Below are 20,749 nucleotides of genomic sequence, written 5' to 3' on the forward strand. Positions count from 1 at the left end.
TGAGCCAAAATCGAGCCAAAATCGAGCCGGGTAAGTTGAGGGACTTTTTGGCTGCGGTGTGACAAAAATACATTTTTTTTATTACTTTGTTCAATTTCTTTTATATTATTATTTTGTTTAATTTCTATAATAATTTCTTTTATATTATTTTGTTTAATTTCTTTTATATTATTATTTTGTTTAAATTTTTTATATTATTTTATTATTTTTAGTTTCTTTTAGATATATTTAATATACCTTAATATTTTATACTAATTTAAAATATATTATTTATAATGTAAATAAACTAGCACATAACTCCTCATGCATTTTATACTATTTTTAAATACATTATTTATGGTACAATAAACTAACCAATAATCATTTAATTTAAAGAGTAATATTAATTATGATTATACGTACATTTAAGTTATTTTGAAACAAATGACTGTAGTGTTCAATATTCATAGATTATACATATATTTGAATAATTTTAAATTATATTATTTTCATTTTACCGACTCTAAATGAATTTTTTGAAATTGGGAATTTCTATATTTGTTTTAGTTGGAAAGAGACTGTGAAAAGTCACCTCGTGATGAAATGCGTCATTGGTATTTTAAATCGAACCTCTTTTGAGTTAGACATTATTTGTTTTAATTTAGTTTATAAAATTTTAAAAATTCACTTTTTTTTTATAAAAAAATAAGAAATTAAAATTTTGAAACTATAAAAACTAAACTAAAACAAAGTTTAAACTATAAGATATGAAGAACCTTGTTTTTTTTCTTTAATATTAAATAAATAAATTCAAGTGGACAACATGATATATATCAAAGACAAAAACAATAACATAATCCAAAAGTCACATGCATTTCCTAATCTTAAAATCATCCATTCAAAAAATAAATAATTGATATCTTTTAAAAAGCCAAAATGTGGTATGTTACGTATCATATTTTTGCACTTCAACTTTTAATTATACATACATTTTCCTTTATATGACTCGATATCCAACTAGGGTGTTTATAATTTTATATAAATATCCAACAAGGGTGTTTATATGACTCGAGAACCTGAGTTGGGTTAGATTTCTTTTTTTTAGATTTATAACCCGACCCTACACAACTCGAAAATGGAGGGTTGGTTAGGTTAGGTTAGCTTGAGTGGTTGAAAATAGAGGGCTAGCTAGGTTAGGTCAGGTCGAGTTATGAATTCTATTCGAGTTGCTTGAGTCACCAAACAAACGAACTTGAAATTTCGGGTTGAGCCAAAAGATTTCTCTGACCCGACCCGACCCGACCCAACGATATTGAACCTTTTTAACATTAGAATTCAAAGACGGAATGAAATTATGGATCAAAAAAGGAAAAGACAGAAAATAATAGTCAATAATCTTCATTTTTGTTTGATTACTCGTAGTGATGATACATCAATTAAATCTGAAGAAGCTTATATATAGTTACAAGTTTTCATTACTCATAGGAAAACAATAAACATTAAGGATCAAAAACCAAAACCAAAAAAAAAAAAACAAAGCTTTTTTGAAGAGAGCCCATGATTGAATCATTCATGAGATGAATATTCAGAGAGTTGAAGAATCATTCTTGACTTGATGCTTGAGAATCAAGGGTGACCTATCACCCTTTTGAATGCTCAAGCTTTTGGCTCCATCACCATGATCATCTTCTTCATCTTGATTGCCTCTTACAGGTTTTTTGAAGGTCACACTTGCCCTATTAATGGCGTCCGAGGAAGAAGAAGAAGAAGAAGAGGACGACGATGGCTTCGGGTATAGGAGATCGGTCGGGAAGAAGTTGTATTGGAGCCCCGCCATGGCAGACCACAAACCTCAAAAACCCTAACTTTTTTTTTTTTTTTCTTCAAACAAAAAAAAAAGGAGAGTTTCTAAAAAGTTTCTAACTTTCTTCCTTCTTCCAAAACTTTTTGGTGTGCAATGGGAATGGAGTCCATGGCTTTCATTTATAGGGAGAAAACCGCGACACGTGGTTGGTCGTGGTTGGTCGTGATTCGAGACCCTAAGAAGGGTTTGAAGAGATTTTTTCTTTTTCTTGTTTGGTGGGTTTTTAAAAATAACATTTCCTATTTGTATGTGGTTTATATTGAAGAAAGAAAGAGGAAAGTTAATGGATTTTAGGCCATGTGATGGTGTCTTCAATGAAAAAGAAGTTTGGAGAGTTTTGTGTATTGTATTGATGCAAATGGGTTGGTAGGACCAATGGCAAAAATCATGTGTGACCTAACTTTTTGCTTTTCAAACTCGAATTAGGTTACCATTGACCTTTCAATTAATGAATCGTACTTGAATATACGAGTATTCAAAAGAAACCAAGCCCACGAAAGAAAGGAGCCTAAACTAAGGAACATTTTCGTCAAAAACGTCCAAAGAGAAACATAGAACCTAATAAGAGATCAAAAAATCATTGGGGTTTTCTCGTCCCTTCTTAAGATCTTATTATTCCTCTCAACCCATAAGTCTTATTATGAGATCCCATGTCGGTTGGAGAGCGAAAATAAGAATTCCTTAATGGGCGTGGAAATCTTTCTTTTGTAGACACATTTTAAAATCGTGAGATTGATGGCGATACGTAACGGGCCAAAACGTACGATATTTGTTAGTGGTAGGCTTGAGCTGTTACAAATGGAATGCCAAACACTAGAGGTGTGCCAATGAGGATGCTACATCGGTTGGTGAGGGGAACAAAACATTCCTTATAAGGGTGTAGAAACATCTCCTACTAGATGCATTTTAAAATCATGAGGCTGATGGCGATACATAACGGGCCATAGTAGAAAATATCTATTAGCAATGGGCTTAGGCTGTTACAAATGGTATCAGAGCCAGACACTGGGGATGTACCAACGAGGACGCTTGGCCCCCGAGGGGAGTGAATTGTAAGATCTCACATCAGTTGGTGAGGGAAACAAAGCATTTCTTATAAGGGTATGAAAACCTCTCCCTAGTAGACGCGTTTCAAAATCGTGAAGCTACGACGATACGTAACGGGTCAAAATGGATAATATCTGCTAGCGGTGGACTTAGGCTGTTACACCCACTACACAGGACAAACTCCTGTTTCTTGCAAGAACTTCACCTTTCAAAAAGACGAATGGTCGATATTTTTATTAATATCGATATGATGACTAGCTGGTTGATATTCTTACAAACTCTATTAACTATCTAAAACAACTAGGGATCCTCGGTTGTGTACCTAACATAATGTTTTGTCTTGGTTGGTGTCATCCTTACCAAACTCCTTCAAGATAGTGTCCATATATATAACCAATTCTTTCACCACACATGATAAATGTGTCATATTTCTTTCTAAACATTGAATGAAGTGATGGATGATTAGTAAATAAGACTAGTTTTCGATCCAAAAAAAGTAATACTCCCGTTATTTTGGAGTTCTTACAAATGCATACATCTTTTATTCGTATGAAATAGATTCTCAAACCTATAGCGCCATAACAAATTTACTAAACGGAGGTTGTAAAAGCTAAGTTACTAATCTCATGAAAATATTAGTGCCACTGAATGACCTGAGTGGTCGAGAAGTCATTCTTTCATCATAAAAACTTTTGCACCCAAATTTCTAAAGCAAACCGTAATGGCGTCAAACTAACTACAATATTCAAGAAGGAGATAGATTTCCTTTTTTTAACTAGAAGATCACACAATGTTGAAGTTTAAGCCTGTGAGATGCCACATCGTTGGAGAAGAGAACGAAACATTATTTATAAAGGTGTGGAAACCTCTCCCTAGCAGACATGTTTTAAAAACCTTGAGGAGAAACTCAAAAGGAAAGCCCAACGGGCACAATATCTACTAACAGTGAGTTTAAGTTGTTTGTTACAAATGGTATCAGAGTCAGACACAAGACAATGTGCCAGCAAGGACGTTGGGTCTGGGGTGAATTAGGGGTCCCACATTGATTGGAGAAGGGAAGGAGTGCCCAACGAGAATGCTAGGCTCCAAAGGGGGATGAATTGTGAGATCCCACATCAATTAGAGAGAAAACGGAACATTTTTTATAAGAGTGTGAAAACCTTTCTCTAGCAGCCGCGTTTTAAAATTCGTTAAGGAAAGTCCAAAAGGGAAAACCCAAAAAAAAAAAAAAAACAATATCGGCTAGGGGTGAGCTTATACTATTATAAAGCCTCCGCCTACAAATCAAAGATGATCTAAACGAGTCTCTCCTCCTAAACATGAACAAGTGCACATCTACATACCAACAACTTCAATATGAAGTGTGCAAGGCTGGGCAGTAGCGCCACAACCTTGTACTATATCTAGACGAAACACCGATTAAAAAGGTGTAGCGGATCGTGTTACGTTTAAAAGATTACCCTGAATTTCGACACAACTTTTAGAGAGAACTCGACTCAAATGAATGATTCATTATTTCATTTCTGCAACTGTTCTTCACCATGAATCTGTACAATATTGGTAGAGCAAGAACATTTCAGATACATACTACAAGAATGCTTTGTAAGGATGCCATGCTAGACTTCTGTGGAACAGCTGCATCAATATCAAGGAAACTTCAACACAAAAGCAATCTCCATACGAGCCATCTCCCATCACTTTATCTCCATTACATTACTTAAACCCATGCATTTCAGAAAAATTGTACCAAAAATGAATGATGCATCAAATGGAACGAACAAAGATAGCAATTCCTCACCCGGGTATCGACCGAACATAATGAAGATATCACAACGTGTATAAAACGATATGATCTAAGCAGATATCATATGTATATTGGCTGACAGGTGTGAACTGAGAATAACATGGTAAAGATATAAATGGCCATAAGCTATAGCTAACTCATAATCTTATGAACAATGTGATGATGCAGTATGATGATTAGCTTACAACAAGATAACTCTATAGTCATCTTACTCTCTATCCTTCACCAGATTTCCGATCATCTTTACCAAAGACGGAGTTCCCTTTGCCATGATTTCAAGCCTAGAGGCATTAGATGCATTAGAGAATAACGAAAGCCCAAAGAGTATAAGCTCGGGAAGGAACAGTCGTGATGACAAGAATCCATGCCAATAGCGAGGTTCGAGATCAAAAAACGCATCAAAAAACCTTCTTGTACCTTTTAGATCAAGCTTCAACAAAATATCCATCCCAAAACAGAAAAATTCCCTCTGCCTCCTCCGTTCGATGGGCCATAGATCTTTCCAAACTTCAGAGGATATCTCATCTCCCCTGAAACGTCCATCCGAACCGAGGAGCCGAACGATTGCACTAGCAACAATAGGTGCTGCTGCAAGAGTTCTAGCTACCATATATCCGGTTGAAGGGTGCACCATCCCTGCCGTTCCACCAATTCCAACAACTCTTTGAGGTAGAACGGGCAGCGGACCACCCATTGGAATGACACAATGCTCATCCTCTTCAATGCTCTTCACTTTTATTCCCAAGTGCTTCAATCTCAATTCCATTCTTTCCTGGATATCGCTCATTTGTAATCCCGGTCGAGCTACCAAAGAAGTTTCTTCGAGAAATATCCGATTCGATGAAAAGGGCATCGCATAGAGAAATGTAGGAATTTTGCTATTTCTCTCCTTTAAAATCATGTTGTTATCCAGATGCGAATCCCTCCAATCCATAAACACCATCTTGTCGACGTCGAACGGATGTTCCTCGACCTCAGCTAAAATTCCATAAGCTACTTGGTAGCCCGGATTATAAGGCTTATTATACTGAACAAGGCATCGAGAGAAGCCAGTAGCATCAAGAACAACAGCAGCTTGAATGGTAACACCATCATTGCAAATCAACAAGGATTTGAATTCCTCATGTATAACTTTAATAACCTTAGCTTCATGAAACTTAACACCATTAGAAATACATTTCTGCAACATTTTTGACTTCAGCTGTTTTCGATTAACCCTCCCATAAGGTCGAGCAAGATCTTTTGTCGATTGTTCATTCGTGAACACAACAGCACCGGACCATGTCGTGTCGAGACAATCGAGCAAATCCATCGCCTCGAATTCATCCACCCAAACCCCATAATTGTTTGGCCAAATCAACTTGGGAGATGGATCAATTGCACAAACAGAAAGCCCTGCCTCTGAAACCTGCTGTGCAACAGCAAGCCCTGCAGGGCCACCTCCCACAACAGCAAGATCCACGACAAGGCCCTTTGAAGGATCATACATCGGAAGTTCAAACTCGAGATTCTCCTTCTTGGTTTCAGGAACAAGCTCCAAAAGAGCACTATTCCTCCATTTCACACGACCCTTTCTATGGCCAAATCCAAACTCCCGACTCTGAATCTTCGTACTCCTAACACCATCCCTCAATTTCTCCAAAACCCCATGAGATTGTTGCAGAAAACCATATTTGTTATTGATTTTAAGCAAAGTATCCATTGATTAACAAAATCCCCAAACCCCAAACTAATGATATATACTAACACAGAGCAACACAAACAGAATCTTCAGCAAATCCGAAAAGGAAATCCCCACAAAAGACGCAATATCCAGAAATCTCAACAAACGAAGAATCGAAAAGGGGTAGCTCAATGTTTCATGAAATCCCCCAAAACTGGACAAGATAAGTTCAATTGAAATCGCGGTTCAAAACATGAAGAGGCGTGTGTTTGGAGGCCAACCTGAGGACGCGATGGAGCTCCATTTGCTGGAAAGATGTGGTGCGCTAATGGCCAGTCCAATTTTGAGGAACTGATGTTGCCGGGCGCTGTATTCCAAGAGATGGGAGTTGGGTAATTGAAGGGAGATTGGGAATTTGGCAGTGTCCTCTGGCATGGATGAACCCATGTTGTCGCTAATTAATGGTGGTGATAACTGATAGCGACGTGAGAGTGAATATCGCTCGCTCAATTTGCTTTCTCCACTCCTTCAAATATCATAATGGTGGGTGTTCTAGTTTCATCATATACTCTAAATTTATGTAGGTATCGTGTTAGTGACATTGTGGGTACGAGTTCCATCACGGTCGTGCCCTAACAGTTGTATGATAAATCATATTGTCTCACTGAACATAAACACGGTCATATTAATATAAAAAGCATCATAATATATAAATTTGTCATAGGTCACATGTTCTTTATACACCATGAGTTCCTCCAACCGAACCCATAAACGTTCCAACAGTACACTCATTTACAATTTTGACCTAAACTTGGTGTCCCAACTACTTGAGAAATTCAACACGTACCCACATAACATGTCTTCTACCATTTGAATTAGATATTTAGTTTACCTGTCTTTCTGTAGGTGAAGTAAAAGGAACTTACGATTTTTTCCCTTTTTACGGGTCTAGACCACTACATACTATTCTTCGTTAAAAATGGTCTACTAATCTAAAAAGTTTTGTATAAAACTTTGTTGTACAAGACCATCGAACACTAGCTTAAGGGCTCATTATGTTATTCTCTTTAGTTTCAGGTGAACCTATACACACTATCGGAAACAAGTCTGGAAACCCCTTTGAAGATTTCGATCATAAAAACCTCATAAGCTATTGGGCATTAGTGAGTCCAAAGATATCACAATAACTCAAAATGACCATGTTCGGGACGAATAACTCAATGAAATATTATTCTTATTAACTCGTACTTGAAGGAACCTTTGTTCGGGACGAGTACATGTTCTTCATTACTATCTTCATCAATTCATGTTAATCAATATATCGTCGCATGGATCAATTCCTTCGTCTTAAGGATCAAATCTAATGTGCTCGCTAGAAAATACTAAGGCGTCTAAAGTCTGACCTAATAACTCATGTGTCTATGTACTTGTGGGGTGTCGTTTTAAGACCATGAAGACACTTTAAGCTTATAAAATCTTAAGCCTAGAACTTTGATACCAAATATAACGACGCTACTTTTGCCTTTAAAAAATAAGATCTCTACTACATGCATGATAGGATAAAACAAGGGTAGTATGCATGAAGTATGTGCCCGATAACTTTAACGAGCAAATGTGCTAACAAAATGATATTACAACTACGTGTTTCAAAAATTTTACATTGATATTTATAATAATCTAATTTATTATAAGAATCTATTTTCACTTCTCGACTCCAATTTATTTATTTTTTTTCTCTCGATTCGTAAATACTTTTATTTCATTCTTAAATTCACATAATTTAATATTTTAAAATTACATAAACTAAACCAAGAAATATCTTATAATTATATATAAAATATTAAAATATGAGATGAAGAGGTTTGATTGAGAGCTTGTTCTCAACTACAAGAATCCCACATTGAAAGTTTTGATATTGTAGGTAGTTTTTATAAGTTCGGTTGACGACACCATTAAACGCTAAGTTTAGTAATGTGAGCTTGTAACCCATATGGGGGTAATAAAATGGTTGGAGGTTGGCTTAGCCTATTAGTTAGGGTTTCTCGGAGTTATTCTTTGGCCCCTCCATTTCAAGTAAGGAGTTGGGTCTTGGGTCTTGGGTGAAGGTCCTTGGATCATGGTCCTAACTTAGAGTTGAAGGAAGGAGTGACACATGGAGAGTCATACGCGAGGCGTTCATATTTCATCGAAGTTATGGTAAAATTATCGTTATGCCCCTAGAAATATAATGTGCATGACTAGAATACGAGTTGGGCAATAAGGACGAGTGTGGTATGCATGATGAATTATGTTTTATATGCTTTCCGGTGATAGAAAGGAAGATCGACTATTGTAATTTTTGCTCTAGGTGATTAATGGATGTTATAGCGTGTTTGCTTGTATGTGTGCATGATAGAGCATGTGTTAGCTCCAGATGTTTGACTGTGTGTTCTCTTGTAGAGCGTGTTTATCTGCACAGAGCTAGGGCATTAGAGTTAGGTTGGCTAGAGGATGACCTAGGTCGGGACACTTCCAGTAGAGTGAGCAGGATCGTGAGCGACAATTAGAGAGTCTATATCCTAGTGCTTCTAGACTAAGAAAGAATCAAGGAGTTTGAATAGAGAAATTTGGAGTATGAAGTCCACGTTAAGCCACCTAGTCGGTCTAGGATTTCAATAGACCTCCTCAGTTCTCAGATATGACTAAGGTTAAGTTTGAATTGTGGTTTACGTGCTTAGGTGATCAATAGGAATATTTCCCTAGTAAATCATGCATGAGAGAGCTTAGTTCAAATTATGGCACTACAACTAGAGCAGTTTATATATTGACCCAAATCAATATGTTTCCAATAGACCTTGCACCTAGGATTGTGAGTTAGAGGTTTAAACTTGTGTGCACCTAGAGATTGGTTTGGCCCGAGGATCTAACCCCAAACATTCTTAAAATGAGATACAAATTTAAACCGTGTAGACGCTCTAGATACCTTAAAGGCCACCACGTTAACCCTGAAAAAAAAAAAAAAGAGGTAGTCTATAGGAAAATATCAGCGGGTACAATGTTTGTTGAGCTTCCACCTCCCATTCCGCTCTGGTACAGTACCATTGAGCTAGGCATGAGGCTAGTTAAGGGACATGTGACCTGAGAGAGAGTTTTGCTGGATTACCCTTCGTTGTGGATCTGTCTTGTGTGAGTATGTCGATCATACGGGTAGTCAATAGAGTTGGCACATATAGGGATAGCGCCAACTACATGGCCTGCGGGATGAGTTCGCTAATTACTTCCCATAGATGAGGAGTAGGCTATCACTCACCATGTTATCCTCACTTGTTAGAAAGTGTTTGTTGAGGTAGCGCCTCAATACTAGATACCAATTACCATTGTATAGGCTAAAGAAGGTACCCAAGACACTGCACAACAAGAATAAAACACCTGATATCATTGAGGTAGCGTCCTTGCTGGCACACCGTCTCGTGTCCACTCCTAGTATCTAGCTCTGATATCATTTGTAATAGCTCAAGTAAGCATGAGAAACAAACCCAACACTGATATTTTGAGTTGGATCAATTAGGGTTCTTGAGTTTTTGAGTTTCATGTACACTCCTACCCAAGTTGATGTACGTTTGGTCCTACTCATCGATGTTTAGTTTCGAAACTAACTTAGAATCGGCTTCTTTCACTTTCTTTCTTCTTCTCCTTTCTTTTCGTCCTCAAAAGTACTTTAAACTTACCATCTATCTGTAGAGGTTCATAATCTCTAACATGGTCAGTCAAGTATATACTAAACACGGATACATGGAATTATGCATTGAAGAGAGGAAAAGTGATGGAGGCTCAACCCACCACAGTTTGAATGCAATGCGACCATGAACGTGTGGATTGCAATTGCAGGGCTCTGTGAGGCATTTCAGCAAACATTTTAGGACCATGAACACAACATCACATGACAAAGATAATATCAACCAATAAGCAACCACCCCTATGAGGCATTTCAACAAACAAATAGGAGCATAATCAACATCATCACACCCAACTCTGCCATATTCACAACGAAAACGAAGCAACCATTGTTGATTAAGATCTAATTGAAACAGTTTGGAGTTGGGTTCTTGAATAGAACTGTACATCCCCAGGCCAAAAGAAACCGAACCAACTTCATAATCCTACAAACATAAACACTAACTTCCTGTGAGGCATTTCAGCATACAGTTTAGGAGCATAGATTTAACACAAACAAAACACGAAGAAAAAAAAAAAGCTTTCAAGAGTTAAAGAGACATATCATCGAACACCTTACAAGCATAAACCAAAAACCCACCATTCTTTCTCATCTTCCCCGCACAACACCATAGCATTGCACCACTAGAAATTCAAACAAAAAAAAAAAAAAAACCAAAAGATTTTATTATAGAGTCTGTCAGACCGCCATGCGACCATCCCAGCAGGATACCCTACCGAGAACGATCCTCCACAGCCGCAGGACTAATGTCCGTTGAGCCGTTAATCACGCTCTAATCGCAGGGCAGTGGTTCATCAACCAGACTTTAGTTCTTGTCTCCTTAGAACTCAAGGACACAGTTGTACAACCTATAGAACAGATCCTGTTCAAGTAAGGTCGTGCCCAATCCCTTGCATTGCTCCATATAACTACTCCAACTCTGCAGTCCAACTTATCGATGTGGGACATTGATTTTGAAGGAGAGCTTCATATTCATGTATACACTTTCGCCATTGGGTTTGAAGGTAAAATAAATCAAACCTAATTTACACAAAATATCATATAATTTAAAAAGAAAAGAAAAAAAAAATCATAACTAAAAAATAATTATAAAAGATTTATAAAGAAATTATGTGTATGTAAAAGATTAATAAGATAACCATTTAATTATGCAAAAAGAAGTCGCCATACTCTACTGAAGTTTTTGATTGGTTGGTTCGACAATTTCATCACTATAATATTTAGGGGTGTACATGCCCCGGGTTGGATTGGGTTGAGTTGGGTTGAAGAATCTTTTTGATCCAACTTCGGGTCAGTTGGATTTGTAATCCAACCCAACCCAACCCAACTCTCTATTTTTTTGATTCGGTTTGAATTGTTCCACAAACAAAATTTCTAAAAAACAAAAGAATTGATTATAATTTAGGGTTTCTAAGTTTTCGAATCTCCAGACACCAAAACCAAACTAAAGAGAGTCTAATCTTCCCTATCATAATTATTTAAAATGAATATTTTATTAAAAAATACTTTTTATTATTTGGCAGGTAATATCCAATAATAAGAAGTATAATATTTTTATTTTCGTCACAGTTACTTTAAATTAATCATTTTTATTGTTCATTTAATTTTATGATCTATTAGGATGTTTTTGTTACTTAAACCAATCTTCAAGAAATATTGGTTTTTAGTGGTTAGAATAATTATAGATTTATTTGGGTTTATTTATAAATTTTTAATATATTTTATCTAAGAATCGAATAATTATAAAGGGGTATAAATAAAATTAAAAAAAAAAAAATTCGACAAAACAAAAAAAATAATAGAGAGTTGGGTGGGGTTCTGAAAAGTTTTGGGTTGGGTTCGGTTACCCATCCAACCAACCGAATTGCCGAACCCAACATAACCGGGCCAGATAAGTAATAATATATATGGGAAAATTGTTTTTTTAAAAGTTTTAATTGTTTTTTTTTAAGGAAATGGTTAGAAATTTGAAAATGTTTTTTATTACACATGAAATTGTATTGCACTTGCTGTATTGAAGAGCACACATACTCGGGAAGGAGAAGAAGACCACGAGAAAGGTGGAAGAAATGTCTGCGAGAGGAAAGCGAAAAGAGGACGAAGATCATGTATCTGAGGGAGATGCTCCTCCAAAGAAGACATTCAGGAAAGATTCCGATGAAACTGATGAAATCGTTGTCTGCGAGGTCTTTCACTTCACCTTCCTCCTTCTGTTTTTAGTGCCTTTTATGTTGGTTTCAATTTTTTATTGGTTTTTTTTTTTGACCGCAGATTTCGAAGAACCGTAGGGTTATGGTGAGGAACTGGCAAGGAAAGATTGTGGTGGATATTCGGGAGTTTTATGTCAAAGATGGAAAGCAGATGCCTGGAAAGAAAGGTTCATCTCATCATCGTCTTCTTTTTTTCTCTCCCTATCTCTCCGGTTTTTCGTTTTTCTTGTAGTGGATGAATTGATTTTTCGTTTTGGATTTAGAAGTTTGTTTGCTGTTTTTCTAGGGTTTATGTTTCACTTTGAGTTTTCTGTTGTCTTCGTTTTCAGATTTGGCTTGATATTTGTTTTGAATTGTCTAATGATGGTCGAGGGAGAATTTGGTGGTGAAATGAAATTCTAATGTGGGGAACTTTTCTTGCTTCATTGTTGTGTTTCACTGTCTACACGATCACTTGGGCTGAACCAATAGTTTGATTCAGCTCCATTTTAGTTGTTGGAGATTCTTTTTGCATCAGATATTGAGATTGTAAAGCGTTACTCCATATTTTTTCTCTCTAGAATTTGATGTAGCGGTTTAAGTAATGATGTTTGGAAACTGCATTTATGGCTTTATCATAGATGTTTGTTCAAAGTGAAAAGGAAATATTTTTGGATGATCGTATGTATTCTTATGAACTTCAGTTGGTCTACAGGCAATTTTATAAAATTTACCTTTCTCTAAACTTTTGCTATGACATAATTTAGTGAGGTTCCAATTTTTATGATCCACCAAGAATTTTGATTTGGGGATAGTTTTCTTATCTGGTTGATGTAAAATAGTTGTTGGGAATATTTAAGGAAGAACGTATGTATAGGGATGAAAGAATAGATTTTGAAGGGCTGGGTAGAGGGTTTGAAGAAAAAAAAGAAAAGAAAAAAAGATGGTGAAGAAGAGACTTGAGTATGCCCAATTGGGCTGGAAACTTACCTTTGTAGTGACCAGACGTCAATTTCACACTAATTGATACAGTATTACGGAAGCCTTAAAGGAAGGTTATACATTAAGAATCACATGCTCAATCCTTTGCTATGAAGAGTAGTAAAGGAGGAGTTAGATTAAGGTGGGCTTTCTCGCTCAAGTTGAAAGGTATTGGCGAACAACATGGTAAACTTGACATGAAGTGATACCATGTCATGGGGAATGGAGAAGCTTCATGAAATACCTTTGATGTTATGGAAAGAAGAGATTGTTGAAGCTATATGTTAAAATTGCGGGAGAAAAGCTTTGAATACGCCTGCTTTCTTGGAGGCTGCAAGAAAACTATAGTGACTTCCACCATTTGAAACGGAGATCGCATATCCTAACGAAGAAAATTATGTGGTTCAAATAGTTGGTAGAGTGAGGAGTGTCCTTGCAGGATTTTTAGAAGCAGCTTCCAAGTTCAAGGTGTTTAATTCTGTTTGAATAGTTGGTGTTGACACTTAAAGTGAAGTAGGAGTAGAAGGTGGGCCGAACAATATTTTCACAATTCATGTAAGATAAAATGGGGGTTCAAATGATAAAAAAATTCTGTTGTTGTTGAAGTTTACTTATACAAGTTGCTGATTAAGGAGAAGGTGGAATGTCTGGATTTGGAAGAGGAAGATGGTTTATTTAAATATAAATAGTTGGTTAATTTAATTGACAAAGATGGTTTATCGCAAAGTCACTTGTTTATGCAATGTACATGCGCTCAGAATTTCTGGACAACGATTCTCAATATATTTGGATGACATCTCATATTTCCTAGGGAGGTAAAGGAATTTTGAGATATGGCCTTAACGTACCACCCTTTCAAGAACGCAAAAGCCCTATTGTGGACAAACCTCATCATGGCTTTCTTTTGGAACCTATGGAAAGAAAGAAATCAGAGAATATTTGCAGACAAGAAACAGACCTACACAAAACTTTTCGACAATGTTGTTTACCAAGCTATATCTTGGTGTTAATTGTCTAATATTTTTACTTCCTATAGTTATACCTCCCTCATTGCAAATTGGGAAGGTCTTTTGTAAACACCATGGATTATACATCCCTCTTGTAAATTTCAATCATCAATGAAATTGTCTCCTATAAAAAAAATAAAAATAAATAATTAATTGGCATAGATGTTAGAGAAAAAGTCATATGCCTAGGGGCTTGCATGGAAAAATGAAACTTCAGAGTTTTTAAGGGAATTTGGAAAGGTTGGAATCGGTGAGTTCTAGAAATATATTATAGAAGGTGGTTGGTAATAAGTTTGGGACGCTTTTGGTAGAGGTAACAATAGGGTTTTGGTGGCTGAAGAGGTGTTAGTGGGGTATTATGTGGAAGAATTGGTGTACATAGAAGTGGAGGACTTTTGATAAATGTTTAAAGAAGCATGAGGGAAGAAGGGAAAAATTAAAAAAAAGGTGACAATGAGTTGGCATTAAATAAGGATCGATTTTGAAAAGGCTTGTGACCATGTGGATTGGAATTTCCTTGACAAAATATTGACAATAAAGATTCTAGTTATAAATGGAGATCTTGGATTTGGAGTTAGTGTCAAGTCGATAAAATTTTCCGTTCTCATTAATGGAAATCCTAAGGGTAAGATCACAACTTCGTGAAGCCTTAGGCAAAGGGACCCTTTATCTCCTTTCTTATTCTTGCTTGTTGTAGATGTTTTGAGCAGAATGGTCTCCTAAAGTATTGAAGGTAAGAATTGTGGTAAATTGTCATAAGTTTTGATTTGATTTGGTTATTTGGATTAGATTTGATTTGGTTATTTGGATTTGATTTGATTTGGGTATTTGAATTAGATTTAGTCATACAGATTTAGTCACATCGCAATTTGATATCGGGATTTGGGAGTTTTGTGTCACATTGTATTTCTTGAGTGACATATTGGAGAGAGTCTTTGTAGTGTGATAGTGAGGTATTCACTTGGAACGCTTTGTTTTATTAGTGATTGGTTGCTACTCGTGGATGTAGGGGATCTTCTTCTCTTCGAACCATGTAAATATCTTGGTGTCTCTTTGTGTAATTTTGTTCATTGGTGTTGTGAGTACATTTGTTCCGCTTTCGGCGCACAGCAATTGGTATCAGAGCCTAATTGTGGTATTTGGGGTATTGTGAAAGTTTTGGCCTCATCGACCACTAGACGTGCTCACAATCGTGCTTATTTTCTTGAAAATCAATTTTCAAGAATTGTGTTTTTAGTTACATCCAGATTACTTATTGCAAATGGCATAATCATCTGGAATTAAATCACGGCGTGGATCGAGATTTTTGAGCTCTAATTTCGAAGTAGAGAAATTTGATGGAACCAATAATTTTGGTGTTTGGCGAGGCGAAGTTAGCGATTTGCTGATCATGCAAGATCTTGATGCTTCTCTCCAAGAGGAGATGCCTGAAGACATGACAGACGCCGAATGGATGAAATTAAATCGACAAGCTTGCGGAATTATTCGATCCTGTCTTGGCAAGGTTTAGAAATATCCATTTATGAAGGTGACCATGGCGAAAGAACTATAGGACAAGCTTGAGGCGAAATATATGCAAAATAGTGGAAAATAAACTCTATTTGAAGAAGAAACTCTTCCGTTTTGACTACAAGAAATGTATCTCAATTAAATTCTTTGACGGAGACAAGGCAGCGTTCTTATTAAATTCTTTGACGGAGTCCGACGAGTTTTTAATAACCACTCTACTACATGGAATCACTGATATTGATTTTGAAGATGTTTCAAATGTCTTGATGAATAATGAGGTGGGAAAGAAGGAAAAGGAGGCATATCAAGATTCTAGCTCAAATGTTCTCACTGCTTGTGGAAGGACTTCTACTTTGAAAAAGAGCGAACGTGGAAAGTCCCGATCAAAGTCGAGAGGTAGATATGATAATTGGAGAAAACTTGATAAAAATGAGTGTGCATATTGTCGATAGAAAGGCCATTGGAAGAAAGATTGCCCGATCTTAAAAGAGAAGAGGTCGAAGTCGACTCTCGCCTATGCACGAGGAAGAGTTGGAGTTAGTGAATTTATGGGCTTGTAACATAGGGTTATTGGCAAAGTGGTTACGGCGTTTCCCCTTTTGAGTCTACTTCTCGTTGGTATAGGATTATCGTGAGCTAGTATTACTCTCATTCCTTCTAATGGTCGTCGAGTGGGGTTAAAGGCACATTCAAAAACCTTTGGAAAGATATTTTGAATGAGCCTTTTTCTTTTTCTGATTTAATTAAGTGTGTGGTGGTGATAGGAATGATACATTTTTTAGGGACAATAGGTGGATGATGGATCGACCCCTCTACAGCATGTTTCCTGGTCTTATCATTTATTCGCTATGAAAGACTGGTGTTTTTCTGATGTTCTAATTCATTTTGTCATTTGTTTAGGTTCCGTCATTTGTTTGACAGGAAAACAATGGAGGTAATGGCTCTCCTTTCTTTAACCGGAGAGTTTGAGCTTAGATCGGAAGAGGATTTCATTGGTGGAGCCCTAATACTTTTGAATGCTTTTCTCATTATTATTGTGCCCTTTCCCATCTAGGGAGTCTATTTCTTTGATTCTTTTGAAGATGAAAATTCTAGAAAAGGTGAACTTATTTATTTATTTATTTTTCGGCTGGTTATCCATGGAAGAATTAATACTTTGGATAGGCTTTTGAGGAAGTTGTCATTTTTGGGAAGGCCTATATGTTGTATCCTTTTTCAGAGGGCGGTGGAAGGTTAGGATACTTTATTTTCAAGTTGTGATTATGCTCAAATGGTGTGGAATTACTTCATTGGTGTGTTTGGCATATAGCTTGCTTGACACAAAGATTTTAGTGAAATGATCACTGTTCCTCCCCCATCCGCCATTTTGGGAGAAAGGATGTTCTTTATGCCAAATCGAGGTGTGTACTTTATCGTGGGGCATTTGGAGAGAGAGAAATAATAGAAAGTTGGTCTCTTATAAAAAACAAACAAACAAAAATTTCCCCGTATGAAAGTTTTTAGAGCTTTTGTTATCATTTTAATTGGATAGAGGGATATTTGTATGCTTCTAAAGGAGATTTTATTCCTTTTAACCTTTCATTATTGTGGGGAAGTTTAAAAAACGTAACCTTACCTCTAGGCTTTAGGCTTGGTATTGAAAATTATCCAAAAATTTGAAAATTGAGACACACCCCCTCGTGCATCTTCTCTACCTCTTACCAAAGCCACTACCTGGAAAAATAGCATCAAGGAATTCTAAGCTTGTTGAAGTTGTCTTTACTTTAGAAAGTTTAGTAACTTTCCCGGTGAAGGTAATCTAGCTTGTTGTATAAACTTGTTTAGGTTCAAATAAACTGAACTCTAATGATATGGGGGACATATAAACTCTGTTTTGAGTAGAATATTCGGTATTTTGCACACACTTGGCATGTGTCAAACTGTTGGGTATCTTCCTTATTTTCCTTTGATTGATAATAGAAACCAACGATGAGTTCACAAAATAACAAGGTCATACTTTACTGGATTGAAGCCCCTTTTGTAGATTGTTTCTTGTTTCCCATTTCTTTGTGGACTATGCCTTTCTACTCTCTCAATAAATTTTTTTGTTTATCATCATAAACAGAAAAAATAACAAGGTCATACTTTACTGGATTGAAGCCCCTTTTGTAGATTGTTTCTTGTTTCCCATTTCTTTGTGGACTATGCCCTTCTACTCTCTCAATAAATTTTTTTGTTTATCATCATAAACAGAAAAAATATATATATAGCATCAAGATACAAGGTAGAACTCCCAGCCAATTTGAGAGTTTCGGTAAACTCTCGCAAGAGACGACTATTTCTCCTCACACTAATCTCCTAACCAATTTCCTACACTACTCACCCCTTCTCACCAACTGTCGCTTTTTGTCCTACTTACTAGATGTATGAACTTTCGGAGGGCTGACAATAGTATTTCAAAAAGCTCAAAAGGTGCAAACTTATTTTTTATTTTTAAATTTGGACATGCTGAGATGTAGCAGAAGCATACTTGGCAGAGAACTCGTTTGTTATTGGAAAATAAAGAACAAATATGGTGTCTTCTGCCGTTCTATGATTACTATTACCCAAATCTCTCAGACAAGGATATAGAGTAGTAGAGAAAATTTAGAGGCAGACTTGGCATAAGAGAAAGAGAACCATATGAACGAGGGAGAAGGAGAAAGATAGTTGGGCCAAAAGTGAAAGTGGGAATATATCTAGCGATGAGTGATAGGCTGGTTTCAGTGCAGGAGAAATCAATTGTGGAGGATAGAAGTTTGATTTTTTTGGTTGAAAAGTTACTGCAAAAGAGACTTCTGATTTGGATGGGTTGGAATCCGACTTTCTTGTTTTAAAAGCTGTTGAAACCGAGGCTTCAAATTTTGATTTGCAGTGGTTCAATCTTCATAACCCTTTTTTACACTCCAAAAGGGATTTATTACTATTACCATTTTATTTCTGGGCTGTCATGGAAACGTTTTAAATATATTGGTACTTGTTCAAAAAAAGGTCTGCTTATGTATAGGTAGGACTACACAACTTCTTGTCCCTCCCTTGATGCATTTCAACAATCTCAGTTCTAATGCTTGCACAAGATTGCAACACTATGCATGCTATATTGTGTAGTCATATATATAAATATATGAAGTTGCATATGTAGCCAAGCTTAACATAAAATAAGATAGTAAAACACTGAAAATTTTGGATCTCACGTTATCAGCTGAAGTAATTTGAACAGAAGAGCGTTTCTCCAAATGAAAAACTATGCAATAAAACCTCTGATAGGCCTCTATTTTAAATATCTCTCCGAGTAAGTACAAATGGGGGAATTAATCCCTGATGGCATTTAGAGTTTTGGTAGGGTACTTGTTTATTTGTTCAATCCCTCTGTTTGAACTTGTGTGGCTAAGGACTTTAGTCTTTATTCATTATCTCTCGTTCTTTTAAATTTGAGCTTTTCTTCGGTAGCTGTGTAGTTAGTCTATTGTTCTTGGGCCCTTTTGTTTTAGTTTTTTTTTAACTTACCATAGACGATATAATTATACGAGTGGGTTGCATATAATACTGCAAATGTAGAAGTTGAGTATGCCGTTTGATTTTCTTTTTGTTTCCAGGCATCTCGCTATCCTTGGATCAGGTATGCACTTATTTTTATTTTCTTAAGCTTCAATATCTTTTTGTGTTTCTTTGTTCTTTTAGAGAAGCTGATCATCTTTCTACTTTTTACAATGGTTGTCTTTCTGCAGTGGAATGTTCTCCGTAATCATGTAGATGAAATTGACAAGGCTGTTAATGAAAACTCGTTAGGTGATTAGTGAGGCATCTTTGGTTGATATTAGTAGCAAATGTATTGCTCCGTAGGGTTGTTTTGCTTTATGACAACGAAAGTATGCCTTTTGTACAGCCAATGGGCTTGTTTTTGGTGGAAATGAAGACCAGAGAGCAGGTATATTAGCAGTTGTATTTGTATAAACTGGATCACTGGATTGACATTTTGAATTATAGTATGGCATAACTGACTATTACAATTCTCAATGAGTATCAAATTGATATTTTGAGCATCAAATAGAGAATCTTCTCCTGGTTTAGATATTGCACCATGTTCCAAGCAAAAGAAGTTTCTAAATGGCCAAAACTCGACTTCGTACCGATCCCTCTCCTAGGTTACATATCATCTTGGAGTAAGCCAATCCGACCTGGAGGAGCTCATCTCTCTCTTTATGACAATTGGGTAGCAAGCTTCCCAAACTATATGCCAAGATCGAAGAAGAACATGGAGCCTTGACATGATGTCATGGTTCGAGATGTGGCAGAATTTGTTGCACCATCGTCCTCGAAGAATGGCTCTCGAAAGCAACTCGTTTCCTATGGACAGGTTGCCAAAGGTGATGCATAGAATTGGCTGATGAGATGTGATGAGAGGGTTTGAAATGGAAGAATGAGAGCAGCCAAAGAGTACATAGAGTGGCTGCTTCTCCTCCAAGTGAATGAGCTGTTGTAATTCTCCATTACTCTTGTCATCTGCAATATTTGAGATCATGTTTTGTCATACCAATAATTCTTTTTACAGCATGTTTGATAGTGCTTTTGTTTTTGTTTTCTAATAGTCTTCAACGTTATTTGCCCGACTTTGTTATGTGTAATTACATACAATGAAATTAGACCAACAAGAATATAGTTAAAAATGTAACATCATACATAGGGATGCACCATTCAATGTGGTAAATTTACTAAAATTCTAAGGACAATAAAGAAATATTGAAGACATTTTACGTCCCAAGCAAATTATTTAAAAAGAAATGTACTTGTTTCACTGTAATGTACTTGTTTATTGGATTGAGTGCGGGGTAGTTACTTTTGACTGAGCCACTCTTTGCTTCATCCGATGTTTTATTCTAATGAATTATAGAAGCCAATCTAGGACCTAAGCAAATAGACGGGACGCAACGTGATCGAGACATTGGAGTGGACGAGCTTGAGACTTTAGAGAT

The 20,749-nt window shown here is 36.4% G+C and overlaps 2 protein-coding genes and 1 non-coding gene across 3 annotated transcripts; 1 reads left to right on the forward strand and 2 right to left on the reverse strand.

The window, feature by feature from the left end:
- Positions 1–4,739: 4,739 nt before the first annotated feature.
- On the reverse strand, positions 4,740–6,820 carry LOC111804889 (lycopene beta cyclase, chloroplastic/chromoplastic-like). The gene has a single exon (XM_023689700.2). The coding sequence runs from the start codon at positions 6,394–6,396 to the stop codon at positions 4,903–4,905; it is 1,494 nt and encodes a 497-aa protein (XP_023545468.1). The 5' UTR covers positions 6,397–6,820; the 3' UTR covers positions 4,740–4,902.
- Positions 6,821–10,744: 3,924 nt separating this feature from the next.
- On the reverse strand, positions 10,745–10,952 carry LOC111783116 (small nucleolar RNA U3). The gene has a single exon (XR_002813286.1). It is a non-coding gene; the product is annotated as a small nucleolar RNA U3 (small nucleolar RNA).
- A 1,110-nt stretch (positions 10,953–12,062) lies between these two features.
- LOC111802806 (RNA polymerase II transcriptional coactivator KIWI) lies at positions 12,063–19,793 on the forward strand. Its single transcript, XM_023687259.2, has 4 exons — positions 12,063–12,258; positions 12,344–12,449; positions 19,373–19,395; positions 19,505–19,793. Exons 1-4 carry the CDS (start codon positions 12,142–12,144, stop codon positions 19,571–19,573), a joined length of 315 nt encoding a protein of 104 aa, XP_023543027.1. The 5' UTR covers positions 12,063–12,141; the 3' UTR covers positions 19,574–19,793.
- The last annotated feature ends 956 nt before the right edge of the window (positions 19,794–20,749 follow it).

Source organism: Cucurbita pepo, chromosome 10, assembly GCF_057944985.1.
Source record: "Cucurbita pepo subsp. pepo isolate OVF chromosome 10, ASM5794498v1, whole genome shotgun sequence".
Classification (NCBI taxonomy): Eukaryota; Viridiplantae; Streptophyta; class Magnoliopsida; order Cucurbitales; family Cucurbitaceae; genus Cucurbita; species Cucurbita pepo.